The 20,949-nt window shown below is 47.1% G+C and overlaps 1 protein-coding gene across 15 annotated transcripts in view; it reads right to left on the bottom strand.

The window, feature by feature from the left end:
• Window positions 1-20,949, bottom strand: part of AZIN2 (antizyme inhibitor 2) — a 159,412-nt gene that overhangs the window by 114,973 nt on the left and 23,490 nt on the right. For 2 of the 15 annotated variants that reach the window (XM_084958025.1, XM_084958019.1), the window contains 3 exons: window positions 9,726-9,940; window positions 5,323-5,457; window positions 1,991-2,191 (listed from right to left, as the gene is read on the bottom strand). The exons of 4 other annotated variants lie outside the window; for them this stretch is intronic. In XM_084958025.1, coding sequence (XP_084814151.1) covers window positions 2,116-2,191; window positions 5,323-5,457; window positions 9,726-9,940 — 426 coding nt within the window. In that variant the 3' untranslated portion in view covers window positions 1,991-2,115. 15 annotated transcript variants of the gene reach the window in all.

Below are 20,949 nucleotides of genomic sequence, written 5' to 3'. Positions count from 1 at the left end.
CTTGTGCGGAGTAAGAGAAAAAATGTGAGGGAAGGGCCAGGGCAGAGCATGGCACACAGTAAATACTCTAATTTTAAAATATAAAACACCTTGGCCTCCAGGTCGAGAATTCATTCAAAGCCCATGATTTTCGGCTTTCTGTGTGAACTCATCAGGTGTCTCCTCTCGGGGATGCAATGGATGAGATGAGTGGGGTGAACACTGGAGACGAGCCTCCCAAGACCCCTGCAGCTCTCTGGTCTACTCTGGGATTCTCCTCCTCTGTAAGGGGAAGCGGAAGAAGCTGGTGGGCAGAGGCCATTTCTGCTGTTCCTTTGGGGCTTTCAAGCGGACCAGGGACCCAGACATCCTCTTACCCACGGCCTGCGTCCTAGGATAACCCCTTGCCCTTGGGGGCCCGCCCCCGGCGAAGGTTCGGTTTTCCATTGGTAGAGGCTGCGTGTTGCGTCTGCTCGTTTTTCAACCAATGGGCTCGGCTCTCTCTTCTCGCCATTTGGTAAAGTCAGCCCTCCTCCGCTCAGGCAGAGGGCGCCAGAGCGTAGGGCTCGACGCCTAGGAGACTCGCTGACGCGGAAGTGACCTCACGCAACCGGAAACGCTCCCGCCGGGACTTGGGGGTGTGACGGGTAGTTCCGGCTGCCGGCGCGGGCAAGCTTCCGCGAAGCGGTGTCTAAAGTGCATGGTTTCCGCGCTGCATCAGCTCGGAAGCTCAGATGAGAAAAGTGAGCTCCTAGAGGCAGGGGCTCGTTCATATTCACCCAGCGAGAACGACTCCCGAGACCAGCACGCTTCCCAAACGACTCCTCGGAGCAGAGGGATGGCCTTGGGAGTGGTTTGCTCTGCCTGAGGATCCCCTGATGCAAGTGTCACAGGGATAGCTCCGTTCCGGAGATGGGGAAGACCAACCCAGAGAGAGGCAAGGAATTGCGGGGTAGGGATTCCAGAGTTAGCAGAGGAGTTCCCGTTCTGGCGCAGTGGTTAACGAATCCGACTAGGAACCATGAGGTTGCGGGTTCGATCCCTGCCCTTGCTCAGTGGGTTAAGGATCCGGCGTTGCCTTGAGCTGTGGTGTAGGTCGCAGACGCGGCTCAGATTACGCGTTGCTGTGGCTCTGGTGTAGGCAGGTGGCTACAGCTCTGATTCGACCCCTAGCCTGGGAACCTCCATATGCCGAGGGAGCGGCCCGAGAACAGGCAAAAGGACAAAATAAATAAATAAAAATAAAATGCAGGACAGTCAGTTAAAGTTGAAGTTCAGGTAAATAGCAGTATTTTAGTATAAGGATATCCCTGATAGTGCATGGGTCATACGTTTACTGGAAAAGGAGCCGTCATTTTTCTGAATTCAGATTTAACTGGGCATCCTGTATTTTATATGACAGTCCTACCCCAAAATCAAGAGCAGGGTTATTGAGACATCCTATATGCCCGCCTCCTAGCTAAGGTTCACTGGTTTGTGGACCCACGCTCCTCTTTGGTGTAACCCTGAAGCATGCAGGCCCCTGGTCCGTCCCAGTCAGTGGTCAGCCCTTCGCGGGATCTAGGCTGCTGTTCAGGAGCTGAGGGGAAGGGGCCAGATATCCTTGCCTCAAGGTACAGGGGTACCCTCCGTCCATTCTCCAAGACTTGTTTATTCAAAAAGACATGAAGCACTTTGTGCCAAGCACAAACCCAGGCTCGAGATGACACAGGGAAGTAGGAAAAACATTCCCTCTCTTTGTGGAATTAACAGGTTTGCAGGAAGACAAGTAGAAAAATTCACAACACATTGTGATCGACAAGTTCTTTAACACGGGTAAACACTTCAGCTGTGAAAGCGCAGAGAAACAATACCTAGGCATAGAGTTAGAGAAAAGGGAGACAGCCAACCTGAGGCTTGAAAGATTGATGTTATTTATTGAACATCTGTGTGTAGAGCAGTGTTTTAGGCCCTAGGAACACAGCAGTAAACAAACCTATCTCCGTCTTTAAGAACTTAATTCTAAGTAAAATGTATGCCAGATGATGAACTGTGGGGGGAAAAGACTACAGAGAGGATCATGAGATGCTGGGGTGGAGGTGGAAGTGTTACAGTTTTAAAGAGTGTGGTCACAGAGTTTCCTGGTGGCCTAGCTGGTTAGGGATCCGTGTTGTTGTTGCTGTGACTTGGGTTCCATCCCTGGCCCCAGAACTTCCGCATGCTGTGGGCTTGACTAAAAACAAACAGAAAAAAATGTGTGGTCAGGAAGGCTTCACTGAGAAGTTGACATCTGAGCAAAGATCTGAAGGTGTGAGGGTTCGAGACCACAGAGCTATTTATGGTTATAAGGAAATGTGCCTGGCATGTTAGAGGAACACAAAGAGGAATGATGTATTGCCTGCAATATAATCCTTTCTCAGGGATTTTTTTTTTTTTTTTTTTTTTTTTTTTTGCTGTTTTAGGGCCACACTCTCAGCATATGGAGGTTCCCAGGCTAGGGGGTCGAATTGGAGCTGTAGCTGCTGGCCTACACTACAACCACAGCAACTCGGGATCCAAGCCACATCTGCGACCTACACCACAGCTCATGACAACACCGGACACTTAACCCACTGAGCAAGGCCAGGGATCTAACCCACATCCTTATGGATACTCGTCTGGTTTGTTAACCAATGAGCCACAATGGGAACTTTCTCAGGGATTTACAATGATGATTTTAACGAACTGTTTCTTGCCTTAAATACTGCCTTTAATTTTTGTAAAATGGACTCCTTATAACTAGGTTGGGGGCCACATTAAACACGGTGTTCAGTCCAACCTGAGAACATGACATTTAACATGAGCCCTTTAAGATGGGAATGATCCACCCAGGAGATGCTGAAAGAAGAGCTATTTAGGCAGAGGGAACAGTGAGCGCAAAGGCCTGCAAGCAGCAAAGAACTTGGTAAACGTGAGGAACTGAAAAGAGGCCAGTAGGCTGGTGTGTGGTGAGAAAAAAGTGGCAGATGAGGTTGGAAAGTGTGAAGATCTTGGGCAATTTAACTTTTATTGGCATCACAATGGGAATCCACCCAAGGGTTTTCAGTGAGGAGTGATTATCAGATTCAGAATGATCCCTCTGGCTGCTAGGAGCCTATATCAGATAAGTTTGCTGGTTAAATTTACGCAGGCTTAGCTACTCAGCCCATAACTGCCAGGAAGAGGGTTTAAAATGGAGCAAAGGGGGAGTTCCCGTTGTGGCGCAGTGGTTAATGAATCCGACTAGGAACAATGAGGTTTCGGGTTCGGTCCCTGCCCTTGCTTAGTGGGTTAACAATCCAGCGTTGCTGTGAGCTGTGGTATAGGTTGCAGACGCGGCTCGGATCCCGCGTTGCTGTGGCCCTGGTGTAGGCCAGTGGCTTCAGCTCCGATTGTACCCCTAGCCTGGGAACCTCCATATGCCGCGGGAGCAGCCCAAGAAATAGCAAAAAATAATAATAATAATAAAATGGAGCAAAGGGTGAGTAGGCGCTCCCATCCTGTTGCCTTCCCTGTGGTCCCTTTATAGCTGGAATGAATTGGCTTGGGCCAGTGGGTTTCCCAGGGGAGGGTGACACCCAGAGAGCCACCATCTCCCTCCTGAGCAGGGGTGGACAGAGATGACAAATTTTGTCCCTCGGACTCCTATCAGGCCCCCAGCTGGACCTGCCTTAAACTGGCCGGTGGGTGAAGGAAGAGCACGCCACCAGCAGCCTACCAGGTTTTCTCCTTCTGTCCCTTTTGAATACGCTTTCAGTTATCCTCTCAAAGCTCCTGTCATGCTTCTGCTCCAGAAGCTTATAGGGCTCCCTACTACCTGCAGAATTAAGTTCAGACTCCTTGCTCTGTTGTTCACATTTGTAAGACTGAGCCCTTAACCTGTGGGATGTGATTCTGTCTCCAGGTAGGTAGTGTCAGAATTGAGTTGTGTTGTAGGACACCTGGCTGGTGTCAGAGAATTGGTTGGTGCTGTGGGGAAACACACACACTGTACCCAGTGAGAAGCTCAAGTGAAGATATAAAAACAATCACAGTGAAATGTCTGCACCAGGCAAATCCACCGAGACGGAAAATAGATTAGTGGGTGTCGGGAAATGGGGAGCGACTGCTAATGGGTAATATTTGAGGTGATGACCATGTTCTAGAATTAGGTAGTGGTGATGGTTGCACAGACTCTGAATATACTCAAAACCACCATTCTACACCTTGAAAGGGTGAACTTTAAGGCCTGAAGATTTTATCTCAATTTTTTTTTTATTGCGCAAAAAAAAAAACAAAACTTTAAGATCACCTGGAGGTAACCCAGTAGCAGCTGGGGGAACTCTAAAATTTGAACTCCTTTGCTAAGCAGCCCACACAGCCCAAGCACACACAGCTTGAGACCCTAGTGCTGCGAAGTCACCTTTGTCCTGATGCAAACTGCCAGTCTGAGGAGACATGGGCATCGGGGCTTGGCACTGAATGTGGCAACACATTGGCCAACCACGTTCTAACAGTTACTGCCTGAATAAGCAAAACCAACCAGCAGGTAGCTGCATTATTCTGATTGCCTTGCTGACCTGCAAGGAGAGGAAGTGTACAGAGTCTCCTCAAAATCTGCCAGATACCTATCTTTTGCTCTTTACTTTTGGTGTAAATTTCCAAAAGCAGTGTCACATAATGGATTGCCCCCACTTTGGGCCAGGCCTCAAGCTGGATGTTGGGTTCACGCAGAGGCCCTTCACCAGCCATGAGCTGCAGCTCCAGGGCTGCGGGGAGGCAGCCCTGATCGCCACCCCAACCCCTAACAGCTCTCCTTTCCTCATGACGCCAGGCATGGAGCCTTGTGAAGATGAAAGAGATGGTTCAGAAAAGCTGGCCACCAGTGGGAGATGCCCACACTGCAGCCGGGTTAGGACTGAGTCGGAGGGCGCAGGGTCATCGGTGTGGGTGGGGAAATCTTGGCCCTGGCCTAACCCAGGCTGCTTTGTGAACTGAACTGCTGGAGTCCACTGGAGTATTAAAAAACCTAAATATTTATTTGTTTCATATTTACAAAGAGGGGGAAGGAGACCACGGGAAACCCCCAACTACACCCCCACACCTGGCTGACCAGGCCCCTTGCGCTGCAGAGGAGGCAGACACAGCTGGAAGGGACAGGGTTTATGTTGCATACTTGAACTACAGCGAGTGTAAGACTGGTCCTATTTACAGGGCAGAAACACTACAGGCGGAGCGTGGGGGGCAGCAGAGCGAGCACCAGAGTCCTGGCCAGAGGTTGCCCCTGCTCGCCACCTTCCCCACCTCTCCCAGAGGCATCTCTGCAGCCCCGCTGGGGTTCTCCAGAGGGGAACGGGGCCTGCTCACATGATGCTCGCCGGAGTGAAGACAGGGCCCATGCACAAGGTGTCTGTGATCTCCCAGCCACAGGACAGAGGCTTGCACATGCCCTCGGTGTCCTCGTCCTGTTCTGCAGGCAGCAGCTGCCCTCGCAGGGCTTCCCTGCAAATGAGAGGGGGTCCCTGGAGGCAGCCAGCATGGGCCCCCAGGCTGGGAAATTCCTGATGGCTCCTGCACCAGAAAACCTGGAGCCATGAGCCCTAGAACCCGGGGCAGGGAAGGCCTGGTGACTCCTCTTTCCCCACTGCTCCCTTCTCCCCATAGTCTACCCCGTAAGGGAGAAGAACCCATCACTGTGCCAGGAACTTCACTAACAGGGTCTGACTGTATCTTCCCCAAACCCTGTAAGGGTGGCATTACATCCCCATTTTACTATGAGGAAATTGAAGCTCAGGAAAGTTACCTTCCCAAGGTCACATCCCTAGAAAGTGGTAGAAGTGGGATTCAACCCAACACTCACTTCAAAGCCCACATCCTTCATACTTCAAGCTTAGGACTTAAAAAAATCTGATCTGCCCCCCTCAGAAATCCTACAAGCTGTTTCTCCTACATCCCCACATTAATAAACAACTCAGACTCCAGCCGCAAGCTGGAGCTCTTGTATCCACACCCACACCCAGTCGATCCCTGCTAAGCCCAGCCTGGACACCCTGACAGGTACCCATTTCTCTCCATTCCTGCTGATACCACCATCTCCTGGTCTGCTCTTGCCCCCTCCAGACAATTCTGACCCAGGTTCTTTTTTTTATTTTTATTTTTTATTTTAAGGCCATACCTGTGGCACGTGGAAGTTCCCAGGCTAAGGACTGAATCAGAGCTGCAGCTGCTAGCCTACACCACAGCCACAGCAACGGTGGGATCTGAGCCACATCTGCGACCTACACCACAGCTTGTGGCAACACCAGATCTTTAACCCACTGAGAGAGGCCAAGGACCTAACCTGCATCCTCATGGATACTAGTCGGGTTCATTATTGCTGAGCCACAGCAGGAACTCCCCAGGCTAATCGTTCCAAAAGGCAAATCCTTGCTTGTGAGTTGCCAGTGGTTTCCCCCCTACTCTTAGGCCCCGTGAGATTGGCGCCCGCCAGCCTCTCCCACCACGCACGACAGTGTCACCTGCTTGCCATCCACAGCAGCCATCTTCTGGGCTCACACACATCCCATCCCAGGTGTGTGCACATCGGGCCTCTGCCTGCACTGTCAACCCTTGGCTGAGTCCCACAGCACAGTGCTCTCCCTGATACCACGAAGGTTCCATGTCTCTGTCTCTGACATTGCTTCAATGACAGCAGCGCAAGGGGTCATCTGAGCTACTGCCTTGTGCCCTCAACAGCAGGCGGCACATGGTACACTTGATGGGGGTGATGGGGGGACGCTGGGTGGGAGGACAGGGAAAAGGCACTGGTTTCGGTGTCAGGAGGCCTAGGGGTGGGGGCAGCACAACAACCAGTCCTTTACTTCGGCCAAGATCTGCTTTCCCACAAGAGCCTCCCTCTTCTCTCCTCCCCTCCTTTCATACTTCAAACCTATTCCAGCCCCCACCTACAGGAAGGCCTCCCTCTTGGCCAGCGTGTGCACTTCAGCCACAAATCAGCAGGCAGTATCTGCACCCATTCCAGTCAGGCCATCCCCTTTCAGGTGGGAGGCTTTCTGGGCCAAAGCACCCTCTGCCTGAACTCTGTCTTGGAGACAGCTTGTGAAAGCTAAGTTTCACCCCTCACTGCCTCCCTGCTACCTTCAAGATCAAGTCCAACCTGGGCCTCCAGGGTCCTTCTTCATCCAGCTTTTTCCCCACATGCTGCTCCAGCCAGACAGAGCCGCTTAAAATTCTTTGGATGGGAGTTCCCGTTTTGGTTCAGTGGTTAACGAATCCGACTAGGAACCATGAGGTCTCGGGTTCCATCCCTGGCCTTGCTCAGTGGGTTAAGGATCCAGTGTTGCCGTGAGCTGTGGTGTAGGTGGCAGATGCGGCTCGGATCCTGCGTTGCTGACTATGGTGGAGGCTGGCAGCTGTAGCTCTGATTGGACCCCTAGCCTGGGAACATCCATATGCTGCAGGTGCGGCCCTAAAAAGACCAAAAAAAAAAAATTTTTTTTGGACGAACTGGACTCTGAAGCCCTCACCCCTCTCAGCCCAGTCCACACTCCTGTCCGCTCACCTGCACTCCTGTGCCTGGCAAACTCCTCAGCCTCCTGAGAAGCAGCTCTGACCACCCTCCCCAGCCTGCTGGCCCTCCCTCGTCACCTTTGCACACTCTGTGCCACCATCTGTGTCTGCAACCTCGGCTCACCACGTTCTCAGATGCTCTTTTACCTCCCAGGACCCAGCCCAGGGCTAGGCTCTAAAGCAGGACATTTCAACGAGGCCTCTTTGATATGAGGAATTTTTTTTTTTTTTTGTCCTTTGTCTTTTTTTTTTTTAGGGCCACACCTGCAGCACATGGAGATTCCCAGGCTAGGGGTCAAATTGGAGCCACAGCTGCCGGCCTATACCACAGTCACAGCAACGTGGGATCCGAGCCAGGTCTGTGACCTACACCACAGCTCACGGCAACGCCGGATCCTTAACCACTGAGCGAGACCAGGGATCGAACCCATGTCCTCATGGATACTGTCGGGTTCATTAACCACTGAGCCACAAGGGGAACTGTAGATACAGGGAAGTTTTTGACAAGGCCATTTCAATACATCAGATTTTTTTGTTCCTAGTCATGACTGTATCTGATTCCTTGCACCTCACCCACCTGTGTTTGCTAATGATGAGCCAGGATGGGAGAAGAAAGCCTGTATGCTTATTGCTTTTTTAAGATTGTCTTTCGGGCCTTGTCAAAACACCTCTGCTGTCAGAATGGCTACATCTGCCTAGCCTGTACCCCTCCCTGCAGAGCGTAGGAAAAACAGAGGTTTGTTGACTGGAAAAACGACACTTGACTTTGATCCTGAGCCCCATCAGGCCTGGCGTGTGGTAGCATTGTTCCTGCGGGCCCTCAAGGACCCAGCATGTCCCTGGGGACACAGGTGGCACTCACTCCTGAGGGCCCAGCACAAAAGCTACTGTCCTCTGCAGCCATCTTCCCAGCCCCCAAAGGGGGGCCTTTTCACCACGGATCTCTGTTTGTGTATGGCACTGACCCCATGGCATTTTGTGTGAATAAAAGGAAACCGTAAAATGCCTAATGTAGGACCTGACGGAAAGGTTCGACAAATGTGATGTTCTTTTTTTTCGCCACACTCAAGGCATGCAGAAATTCCTGGGCCAGGGATTGAAACCCATGCCACAGCAGTAACAACACCGAATCCCTAACCCACGGAGCCACCAGGCAACTCCCAAATGTGACTTTCTTTCTGTCTTGCCTCACTGGATCCCTATGCTAGCCTGGTGAGGGCAAGCTCAGTGAGCGGGCTAGTCTTTCCTGGGTCACAGATCAGCCACCCGACGGGTCGGCTCCATCTGCATCTGCTCTCATCCCTGCTTAGTCCACTCAGTAGTTAGCATGGTCTTTCTAAAATCTTAATCAGGAGTTCCCGTTGTGGCTCAGTGGTTAACAGACCCGGATAGTATCCATGAGGATGCAGGTTCCATCCCTGGCCTCGCTCAGTGGGTTAAGGATCTGGTGCTGCCGTGAGCTGTGGTGTAGGTTGCAGATGCAGCTCGGATCCTGCATTGCTGTGGTTATGGTGTAGGCCGGCAGTTACAGCTCCGATTCAGCCCGTAGCCTGGGAACCTCCACATACTGTAGGTGTGGCCCTAAAGAGACAAAAGACCAAAAAAAATTTTAATTAATTAAAATCCTAATCAGACCACGTTCCCCAATTTCCAACCAGTCCCTGCTTGCCAGTGCTCAAACCTCCTCACAGGCCTTCAAGGCCCTTCCAGATCCAGCCCTGCTTCTTCTCCAGCTCTGACCAACCTCATATAGTTTCTTGAGGGCATATTTGCTCCCAGTTCCTTCTGCCTGGAACCCTCCTCCCGCCCCTCCTGCCTCCCACCACCTAGCTCCCACTCCTCCACCTGGCTTTGACCTCATCCTTCCTCAGGGAATCAGATCTGGGCCTTGGGGGTGGGGGTAGGGGTTCTAAGCCTCCAGAGCCTGCCCCTCCACACAGCCCTGTATTATCAAGAGTGCCTTCTGTTTCTGTGTCTCTCACAGGACTCTGAGCTCCTCGCGGGAAGTTCATTCTCATTCAAGGCCACGGCCAGGTGGCCTTACTTGGCACATGTCTCACTTGGAATCAGCAGCCAAGAGCTGCTCGTCACATTAGATGACATAGGAGCAGGGTCCCAAGCCTCAGGGTTCCCCACATAGCTTCTGCCCAGCCTGGGCCCTTCTCTTCCCCCCACTCCATTTCCCAGCAGGGCCCCCTTACCAGGCCACCCGGGACATGGCATAGGTGATGCGGCAGGTCTGGGTCCCCCCGAGGAGGGAACCCATGCCCACGGTGTAGGCGCCCATGTTCTCAAAGACCAGCCAGTCCCCTACATGTAGTGATGGCAGCCACAGGCCCTCAGCTACGCAGTCACAGCCATCGACCACCGGGCCCCAGAGGCTGCTGCTGTACAGAGGCTGCTCCGGGGATGGTTTCTGCAGGAGAGAGGGATGGCCACGTTCAGCTTCCCTGGGCACAGGTGCACAGCCCGAGCACTCCCTCCCTCCAAAGCCTTCCTGGCTCCCAAAGCCAGTGGGAAAAAGAAAGTGGGCCTCCTAGCCTGGCATTAAGGCTCTCCCACTTCTCAGCATCCATTGCCTTGTACATTCTGAAGCCACAGTGCCTGGTTTTAAATCCAGGCTCCAACACTTGCTAGCTGTGTCACCTTGGGCAAGATACATCATCCCTCTGTGCCTCAGTCTGCTCATGTGTAAAATGGGAATAATAGTACCTACCTCCTAGGGTCACTGAAAGGATAACTGAGTACAGGTAGGGCGTTGAGGACATCATCTGTCACATGGCCAGGTCCTAGTAAGTTAGCACTGTCATTACTGTGGGTGTTGCTGTCACCTCCTGGCTGCAGTCTTTTCTGCTGTATCTGCCTCTTTCCAGACCCTAGGGGTGTCCCCACCCTGCAGCCCTTCCTTCTCCCTCAAATAGAGAGGTCCTCTGGGCCCAGCCCTGAGGTCCTTTGACTGTCAAGGCCTCCTGATCCCCTCCTCCCACACGGGGCCTGGTAACAGAAGCTGGCAGCACCCCAGTGAGCCAGACCCTCCTCCCTCGGGCTCGCAGTCTGATGAGGAAAACTGGCTTCCCATAGTCACAGGGTGACCTGACAGAGGTCACAGAGGACCTCGCAGGGTAGAGAGAACTACTCCCATTTCAGGGAGACTAAGGTTCTGAGAGGTTGAGTGACTTGCCCAAAGACAAAACTCACAGTAACACAAAATTTTAGTTTTTTTCTTAGGTGACTTCAAATCTAGAAAAGAAATCTGTTGACACAGACTGTTGGTGGACAACCAAGATATCAGTACAGTTTGTCACAGCGTAGGGATCCTGCCAGGCAGGTCCTGGAGGAGGAGGCATGACTGAAGGGTGGACGTGAGCCAGTCCTGACTGACTCCTGCCCTGGAAAGCCCCTCCTTCTAGTTAGTCCAGCTGCTCTGGGCTCCCAGGTAAATGCTGCTTCCCTTCCCCAACCCCAGCCATCGCCATGCTGTTCCCTGTGGCCTCAAACCTGCCAATTCCTAATTTTCCTGTAAATTTCAGCTTCCTCATGGAAACCTTTCCTAAGGCTCCCCAAGCTTTTTTTTTTTTTTTAAAGGGCCGCACCCTCAGTATATGGAGGTTCCCAGGCTAGGGGTCTAATCGGAGCCATAGTTGCCAGTCTACGCCACAGCCACAGCAATGCCAGATCCGAGCCACATCTGCGAGCTACACCACAGTTCACAGCAATGCCGGATCCTTAACCCACTGAGCAAGGCCAGAGATCAAACCTGCAACCTCATAGTTCCTAGTCGGATTTGTTTCCATTGTGCTACAATGGGAACTCCAAGGCTCCCCAAGCTTTCCCTTCACATGTTTACTCCAAATTATAATTGGGGATTTATGGAATGTATCTACCCAGGCCTGCCTTTCCTGTCAGACTACAAACCCCATGAGTCCAGAGATCACAGCAGTCTTGTTTACCCCCCTCTCCTCCATACCTAGCGGTCTGGCACACAGTAGGTGCTTTTGTGAATAACATTTCTTAAATGAAAGGACAGGAAAGGTATGAGTGACAAAAGAAAGAGTAAGAAACAGGAGTTCCCGTTGTGGCCCAGTGGTTAACAAATCCGACTGGGAACCATGAGGTTGCGGGTTTGGTCCCTGCCCTTGCTCAGTGGGTTAAGGATCCAGCGTTGCCGTGAGCTGTGGTGTAGGTTGCAGATGCGGCTCGGATCCCATGTTGCTGTGGCTCTGGCATAGGCCGGTGGCTATGGCTCCAATTGGACCCCTAACCTGGGAACCTCCATATGCCGCGGGAGCAGCCCAAGGAACAGCAAAAAGACAAAAAAAAAAAAGAGTAAGAAACAAAGAAAAAGAAGGTATGAATAGAAGCCATCCAAAGAGCCTAGAAGGAGGCAGTGAAGATCAATGGAGGAAGCGGGAAAGGTCTTTCAAAACCTCAGCCAGGAGCAGGGCTGAGTCAAACTGAGAAAGAAGAATCCCAAGTTCCATAAGCAGAGCTAACACTCGTATTTGACAAAAAGTTAATGAATAAGCCATCGTCTCATTAATCAAGAAAATCATGTACATGCTATTAAGATCAAACATGAAAACTATCCTACGCTCATGAATTCATTGAACAAATACTTATGGAGAACCTACTATGTGCCAGGCTCTGATCTAGGAGCTGAGGATGCATCCATGAAGACAAAAACAAAGTTCCTGTGCTCGCGAAGCTCATGTTCCAGGAAAGGAAGACAAATATATCCCTATCCATATAACTTAATATGCTTGTTCACAGGCTTCTTGTTAATGAGTAATATTCATCTCAGGGGCTCTGAATTATTTCCCTTAGCTCCAATTGTTAAAAACCATTAAGCTAACTTTTAAAGACTTGTGAGGGAAAATGCTATATAAATGTATCCATGAGGATCCTTGAAAAAACAGGTTTCAAAGGTTCTTCCACAATAAAAACAAAAGATACCCTTGAGTTATAGTCAGAGTTCTCTCACTTCTTATTAGTAGTATAAATTAGAGATTGCTGGGTGGGGGAAGATTTTAAAACTTCACAAGAAATAATGCAAAGCTACCTCGTTACTATTTTAAGTCTTTTTTTTAAAAAAAGGAAACAACAGGCAGTTCCCTGGCGGGCTAGTGGTTAGGATTCAGCGCTTTCACCATTGCAGCCCAAGTTCAGTTCCCGGTATGGGAACTGAGATCTGAGATCAAGCCACTGCACACCATGGCCCGGGGGTGGGGTGGGGGGAATAAGGAATTTGCAGAGTAAGTATTCCAAAAGCATGTGGCAACAGGCTTCGAAGTCTCAGCTCTGTTTATGAGCTGGAAAACTGAGTGAAAATGGACAAGCACCTGTAAAAATATAAGATGCCCGGTCTGCTACTAGGGCCCCCTCTGAGGGAGTGGGCAGGAGGAGGTTCCTAGTGCACAGAGCGTGGCCACCAGTGCTTTATACCTCACCGGGGAGGCACCTGCAGTTCCCATGTTACAGAGGAGAAAACTCAGAAGAAGGGACCCGCTCCAGGCTCTAGAGGGAGTTGGTAGCGGAATTCCTAGTGGTCCCAGACAAGGCACCTTCTTGCTGCGCCCAGATGGCTGTCTTCCTCAAAGAGGCCCAATAATGGACTTCCCATCGTGGTGCAGCGGAAACGAATCTGACTAACATCCGTGAGGGTGCAGATTCGATCCGTGGCCTTGCTCAGTGGGTTATGGATCCAGCGTTGCTGTGAGCTGTGGTGTAGGTAGCAGACGTGGCTCAGATCTGGTGTTGCTGTGGTTGTGGCGTAGGCCGGCAGCTATAGCTCTGATTAGACCCCTGGCCTGGAAACCTCCATATGCTGTGGGTGCGGCCCTAAAAAGACCAAAAAAAGAGGCCCAATAAATATGCAGATCCACAGATGAGACAAGGTGAAATATTTAAAATGGCACATGTCTCTGATGGAATCCCTGAATGATGCCCCAATTTTTAAAGAATTAATCAATTCCTATACTGGATACAGTTTACAAAAATATTTTAAAAGGAAAAAAGGGATGAACAAGGCAGCACACAAAAAGGGGAAAAAGGAAAGGGCATAAAACCTAAGATCAAAATCTCACTTGTGAACATATAGGCAGAAATCCCAAATGAAACCCTAGTTAATCAAATCTATACTCGTTTTCAAAGAATCACCTTCAGTGATCAGATAACATCTCTAAATGGAAGGCAGGCATGATATGAGCAAGGTGATCACAGGTTTCATCATGATATGGGAAATATAGATACAATTCAAATTTTACTTTTCTGAATACATGTCAACATGGCATTCAATAGCCTGCGCCATCTCTTCTTAAGTAAAACTACAGATAAAACTAAACCCCACAATGAAAAGAAACTATTTAAAATAAGGAGCTGATTCTAAGTGAATGGAGATACACTAGAATGGCCTCATTTCAAAACCAGAAGAGACTTTAGTAATTAAAGTTCAGCCCCCTCATTTTCCAGGTGAAGAAATGAGAGAAACGGGGCCTAAAGAGGTTAAGTAACTTGCCTAATGTTGCTCAGCTATTATATGGCAGAGCCAGGACTCGGAGCCATGTCTTTTGATTCCAAATCGGAAGCTTTCTGTCATCATTTGTCATTATTTCTATTTTATATAGCATGAGAAATGCTGGCAATTACTATTAGGGGAAAAAAAGAAACAGAAAGGTATAATATAGAGAAAATGAAGAAATAAAATATCACATTAAAGACGTTTGCCCACCTGGAAAACCAAAAGGGGGATATAGTTACTAGAGATCAGTGAGATTCAGCTTGCAAGTCAGTGTCTCAGCTCAGACACACAGGGAACCGTCTCTGCTCACAAAGTAATGAAAGCATTATGTTACTAAACTCTGGGATGTATTTGGACCATGATAATAATACATACTCAAAGAAAGCAATAAAACTTTAAAAGGAGAAATAAAATACAGGAGTCCTATCCTCTCCTGGCTGGGTAAACAGAGTAAAGCAAAAAAAGAATTCTCCCCGATTTAATGAATAGATTAAATAAGCTACTACTAATTAAAATCCCCAGGACATTTTTTTTAAATGTTAGAAATAATACGATAAAAGAATAAACATGAGCCTATCAGAAAATATGAATAAGCAATAATGCTGGACTCAATTTTTTGTTAACTATGCAATTTGTACAAAAGACCATTTGTATCATGTGTAAAATAAAAACAGTAACAATAAAATGAATATCTGTGTACCTACTGCCCAGCTAAAGAAATAAAACATTTCCTGTATCCCCACCCCAATGACAAACTCTTCCAGAGGTAACCATTATCCTGAATTTTGTTTTCATTATGCTCTTTTCTTCATTTTCCATGAGTATACCTAACCCTAAAAAGTCTAGAATTTGATTTTGCGCACATTTTGAAATGCATGGGAATGGAATTATGGGGTATGTAATCTCTGCAACTTTTTTTTTTTTTAGCCACACATGCAGCATTCAGAAGTTCCTGGGCCAGGGATCGAACCAATGCCACAACAGCAACCCAAGCCACAGCACTGACAACACTAGATCCTTACCCCACCGAGCCACCAGGGAACTCTGCAACTTGCTTTTTTTGTTTAGTTGAAACCTACATTCCCAAATTTATCCAATGGATGCATGCAGACATGATTCGCAATAAGCTGCATGGACCTAATTTGTTGTGTGGAATACACCGTAATTTATTTATCTATTGCACTGCATCAAGACAACATTAAGGTTGTTTCCAATGATTTGTATTATATAAATTGCTCTTGTAAATTGCTCTTTTTTTTTTTTTTCTTTTTACAGCTGCACCTGCAGCACATGGAAGTTCCCAGGCTAGGGGTTGATCAGTTGTGTCCTAAGCCACAGCCATGGCTACACCAGATTCAAGCCACATCTGCAACCTACGCCATAGCCTGCAGCACTGCTGGATCCTTAACCCCCTTAACAAGGCCACGGATCAAACCTACATCCTCATGAACACTATATTGGGTTCTTAACCTCATGAGGCACAATGAGAACTCCAATTCATAGTTTTAAAGTTTACACCCCCCCCCAAATTAAATTAATCAATATCTTTACCATCTACTCAAATAATTCAAGACCTCAGACCACCAACTTGGTCACTCTACCTCCCAACTTTCATTCTATTGCTATCCACTGTTTTAGTCTACCTTAGGCTTTGTCAATTGAAGCTGCTGGAAGGACACTGCAAGGACAGACCAAGAAGAAACTTTCCCTCTTTCAGCTTGCTCTTTTCTGTGTGGCCACTTATGGTTCAGGGTATGGGGGTCTGGTTGCATTTGCCTCAGCGGCTCTCACAGTCGGCTTTGGCCTGCACAGTCCAACAAGCTTCCCTGCACTCAGCAACAGGCTGCTCCTGTGTTTCAGTTGTGCTGGGAACCATCACAACGTTTCTTTGCCACTAGTAGGCCGCATATCTTTGTAACAGGCATGGCCTCTCCTCAGAGTTTCAATCTCAGCCTTGGAGGGAGAGCCATCCTCTGAGTTGCTTCCTTTTTCTCCCTCCCTCCCCAGGGGTAGTTACTGCATTTACCCATTTTACTCATTAACCATCTTTAGAGATAATTCGTTGAAAGCCTAGGTCAAAGATTCCTCCTCCAGAGAGAATTTGCGTTTGCTTCTGTAAGATAAATTCTAGGCTTGAGGTTTTTCAGACTACCTAGTTAATATGAATTTCAGCAACAGATCCAAGAAAAGGTGGACTTATGGTTTCAAACTCTCAATTTTTTGCCTCTTTCCAATCACTAACAATATCAGAACAGAAGAATTTTCTTGCTGTGCTCCTGGGTGGGAGTTTTTTTCTAATATTTATACTAATGATGGTGTATTTTTTTAAGGCTCAAAGCTTTAGGTAAAGGATCTTACCAGATTCTCTATTTTTTTTTCTTTTTTTGTCTTCTTAGGGCTGCACCCATGGCTTATGGAAGTTCCCTGGCAAGGGGAACAATTGGAGCTGCAGCTGCCAGCCTACACCACAGCCGTATCAATGCCAGATCTGAGCCACACCTGTGACCTACACCACAGCTTGCAGCAATGCCAGATTCTTAACCCACTGAGCCAGGCCAGGGATCAAACCCATATAGATTCCAGTGGGATTCTTAACCCGCTAAGCCACAGAGGAAACTCCCGATTCTCTATCTTGACTATTCCCTAGTAACCTTACACCACTATCAAAACTGAAGATCAATGTAAAAGAATACAGTACACACCCCCAGAGAGAAAGCCAGTTTCAGAGTTAGGTTTTCTCTCTGAAGTAATTCACTTAACACGTATTTGAATAGTCACTGTTGTATGTTCTTAGGACAGAGTAGTGAACAAAACAGACAAAAATCCCTGCCCTCATGGGGTTTATCATCTAGTGGGATGGGGGTGGGGGGACAACAAAATAAAGCAGTAGGAGTTCCTGTTGTGGCTCAGTAGTTTAATGAACCTGATTAGTATCCATGAGGACGTGGGTTCCATCCCTGGCTTCGCTCAGTGGGTTAAGGATCTGGCGTTGCCCTGAGCTGTGGTGTAGATGTAGCTGCGCAGCTACAGCTCGGATTCGACCCCTAGCCTGGGAGCCTCCCGGTGCGGCCCTAAAAAGACAAAAAAAAAAAAAAAAAGTAAATTATATAGTATGTTATAAAGTAATAAACAAGATCGGGTGGGGGTACAGATTGTAGAATTAGATACAATGACGGGGTGAGGGGAGGCCTTACCAGGGAGATGACCTTCGAGGGAAGACCTAAAGGAGGGTTTGTAGCAGAGAAGTGATCCAGGCCGAGGAGGGAGCTGATACAAAGCTGAGGCCAGAATAGGCCTGGGCAAGTTCACGGAACTGCACAGAGGCTGGTGCGACTGGAGTGGGATGAGCAAGGGGAGGAGGGTGAGGGAGCTGGTCAGAGAGGAAACAGGGTCCGATCACGCAGGGCTCGGGAGCTACAGGAAGGGCTCTGGCTAGAATCTGGAGTGAGACAGGAGCCGAAGCAGAGTTTAAGGTAGAAAAGATCCATGATTTGACTTCCATTTTAAAAGGATGCCTCGGGGTGATGGGGTGACTAGTTTTTACTCTAAGCGAAGGGAGGTTCCAGCTTCCATTTATTTTTTGACCTGGGAAGATCCCCCGCTATCTTGTGAGTCAGGACACGGTTTTCTTTGTTCTCAGTGGGGAGGCTGTTTGGATACCTCATCTACCGCATTGCTGGAAACAGAAGGCACCCTACCAGTTTTCTAAACATAGCACAAAGCTATTATCAAAACAGTGTGGAAAAGGCTGAACAAAGAAAAAAAAAATCAAAAGAACAAGATAAAAACTAGAGATCATTGAATAAATAAAACTAATGTACAGTATGGCAAAGCAGAACCGCATATGGAGGTTCCCAGGCCAGGGGTGGGATCAGAGCCACAGCTGCCGGCCTACGCCACAGCCACAGCAACATGGGATCTGAGCCATGTCTGCGAGCTACACCACCCCTCACGGCAACACCAGATCCTTAACCCACTGAGCGAGGCCAGGGATCAAACCCACAACATCATGGTTCCTAGTCAGATTTGTTCCGGCTGCACAACAGGAACTCCCAGAAATAAATTTCTTAAAAGGGATAGAAATCATTACTTAAGAATTTTGGGGAGTTCCCATCGTGTCACAGCAGAAACGAATCTGACTAGTATCCATGAGGATGCAGGTTCAATCCCTGGCCTTGCTCAGTGGGTTAAGGATCTGGTGTTGCCGTGAGCTTTGGTGTAGGTCACAGATGCAGCTCAGATCTCACGTTGCTGTGGCTGTGGTGCAGGCCGGCAGCTGTAGCTCCAATTGGACCCCTAGCCTGGGAACCTCCATGTGTCGTGGGTGCGGCCCTAAAAAAAAAAGAAAGAAAGAAAAAAGAATTTTTAAGACCAGAACTAACCAGATCCAGACGTGACAAATGCTATAGCAATACATTCCAGAGTCACAGTTTTTAAACCATAAATAATTAGAATAAACTACAATAGTAAGTAAGAAAGACTAATCTTGGCAATGAAGGGAGGGTATCGCTATACAGAGTGGGGTGATGAGAGATTATACCCTGAATTTTGCTTCTGAGATTTTATTTTTTTTAAAGAAAAGTGATTTTTTTCATTTTTTTTATTACTCAAATGAATTTATCACATCTGTAGTTGTATAATGATCATAACAATCTGATTTCACAGGATTTCCATCACACAGCCCAGGCACATCCCCCCACCCTGCTTCTGAGATTTTTGTAAAACTCCCACAGTACTTGCCCCCTTTATGCCCCTCCCCACGTCTAACTATACCTTGCATTTATGAGGGGCTAATACACATTTATTGAATTGCAGCTTTACACCCCAAAATATGTCATTTTAGACCACTCAGGGAACATTTAAAATGTTTAAAAATAAAAAGTCCACCCAACATAAGAGTATTTAAATTCTCATAATATTTTTTGAAGTTAAAAACAATGTACACTGTGACACTTTAAAAAAAAGGAATCAAAGTAAATTCTAACAACGGTCATCTCTGAATGGTAGAATTAGTGACTTATTTTATCTTACTGTTTGTGCTACATTTTCTCCAATAAATGTTCTATTTCTTATATATGTACTACATATAGTAATCTATAGTCTGCAAAGCAGGTAGAAAGAGACAAATTTCCTTATTATTAAGATACTTGATAGTATGTTGAAACTTCTATGAAAAAATAACAAAGAATCACAAAATTAGAATAATAAACTATCAGACTGAGAAAAATATTTGCATCAGATAGTATATTAAATACACATATGTATATGCAAGCCTATCTTCATTTGCAAGGAAGAAAAACTTTAAGACCTCCCAAATTAGGTGAACAGAGGATATAACAAAACATCGACATCAAAGGAAATAAAATAAACCCCCAAAAATTGCTTTGTCCTTATCAAAGAAACACAAAAGAAATACTGAGGTGTACCATTTCAGATAAATTAGCAAATAAGAAGGTCACAGCCCATAATGCCTATGAGCTTACTGTGAAATGACTCAACTGATAACAATATGTATTGGTCCAAGCTTTGAGGAAAACAATGACAATACATATCAAGAGACATAAAAATGCTCAAATCTTCTTACCTGGTAATCCTATTTTAGAGACTCACCATAAGAAAATTGTTTTCAAAAATGAATATACTTTAAGCACGTACACTGAGCCAGTCATGTAAAGAGACTAACAGAGAGCCTTCTAGGCAGATAGAATATTCATAGAAACATGAATAAGGGTAACCCAAAATTGAATGTAAGTTGGTACAACCACTATGGAAAACACTATGGAGGTACCTTAGAAAACTATACATAGACCTACCATATGACCTTGCAACTCCAGTCTTGGGCATATATCTAGGAAAAAACTCCTTGAAAAAGACACATGTTCACTGCAGCACTATTCACAACAGCCAAGACATGGAAACAACCTAAATGTCCACTGACAGATTATTGGATTAAGAAGAGTGGTATATATACACAATGGAATATTACTTGGCCATTAAAAAGAACAAAATAATGCCATTTGCAGCAACATGAATGGAATGAGAGACTCTCATACCAAGTAAAATAAGTCAGAAAGAGAAAGACAAATACCATATGATATCACTTATATGTAGAATCTAATATACAAACAAATGAACCTTTCCACAGAAAAGAAAATCATGGCCTTGGAGAATAGACTTGTGGTCGCCCAGAGGGAAGGGGAGGGAGTGGGATGGATTGGGAACTTGGGGTTAATAGATGCAGACTATTGCCTTTGGAATGAATAAGCAATGAGATCCTGCTGTGTAGCACTGGGAACTATATCTAGTCACTTACGGCGGAGCATGATAATGTGAGAAAAAAGAACGTATACATGTATGTGTAACTGGGTCACCTTGCTACACAGTAAAAAATTGACAGAATACTATAAACCAGCTATAATGGAAAAATAAAAATAATTATAAATGAAAAAAAAAAAACCCAAAATTAGCAATGCCCAAATACCCAATGATGGAGAGATTTTACAAGGAGGCAGTGATTTTTTTTAGGGCAGCAATCATTTTAGAGGAAAGCAGTTAAGAGATTGTTCTTTGGCAACAAGCATAATCAGAGATGATTAAGACATGAATCCTATCCCAAGGGTCTATAGTTTAAAAACTCTTTATTTATTTATTTATTTTTTTGGCTATGCCAACAGCATGCAGAAGTTCCCAAGTCAGGTATCCAACCCACACCACAGCAATGACCTGAGGCACTGCAGTGACAACTCCAGATCCTTCAACCCACTAGGCCACCAGCAACACCAGTAAAAACCTTAATCTGTATTAACTGTGTGACTTTGACTAAATTTGCTTCATCTCCTCATGTCTCAGTTTTCTCATCTGTAAAATCAACTATAAAAAGCATTTATGAGGTAGTTGGAGATATCTGA

Source organism: Sus scrofa, chromosome 6, assembly GCF_054392235.1.
Source record: "Sus scrofa isolate SSC_HxYL_T2T_F1_AM1 chromosome 6, Sscrofa_HxYL_maternal_Yorkshire_Landrace_v2.0, whole genome shotgun sequence".
NCBI classification, from domain to species: Eukaryota; Metazoa; Chordata; class Mammalia; order Artiodactyla; family Suidae; genus Sus; species Sus scrofa.
The sequence above is the reverse complement of the archived record's forward strand: the minus strand, read 5'-3'. Positions and strand labels throughout refer to the sequence as shown.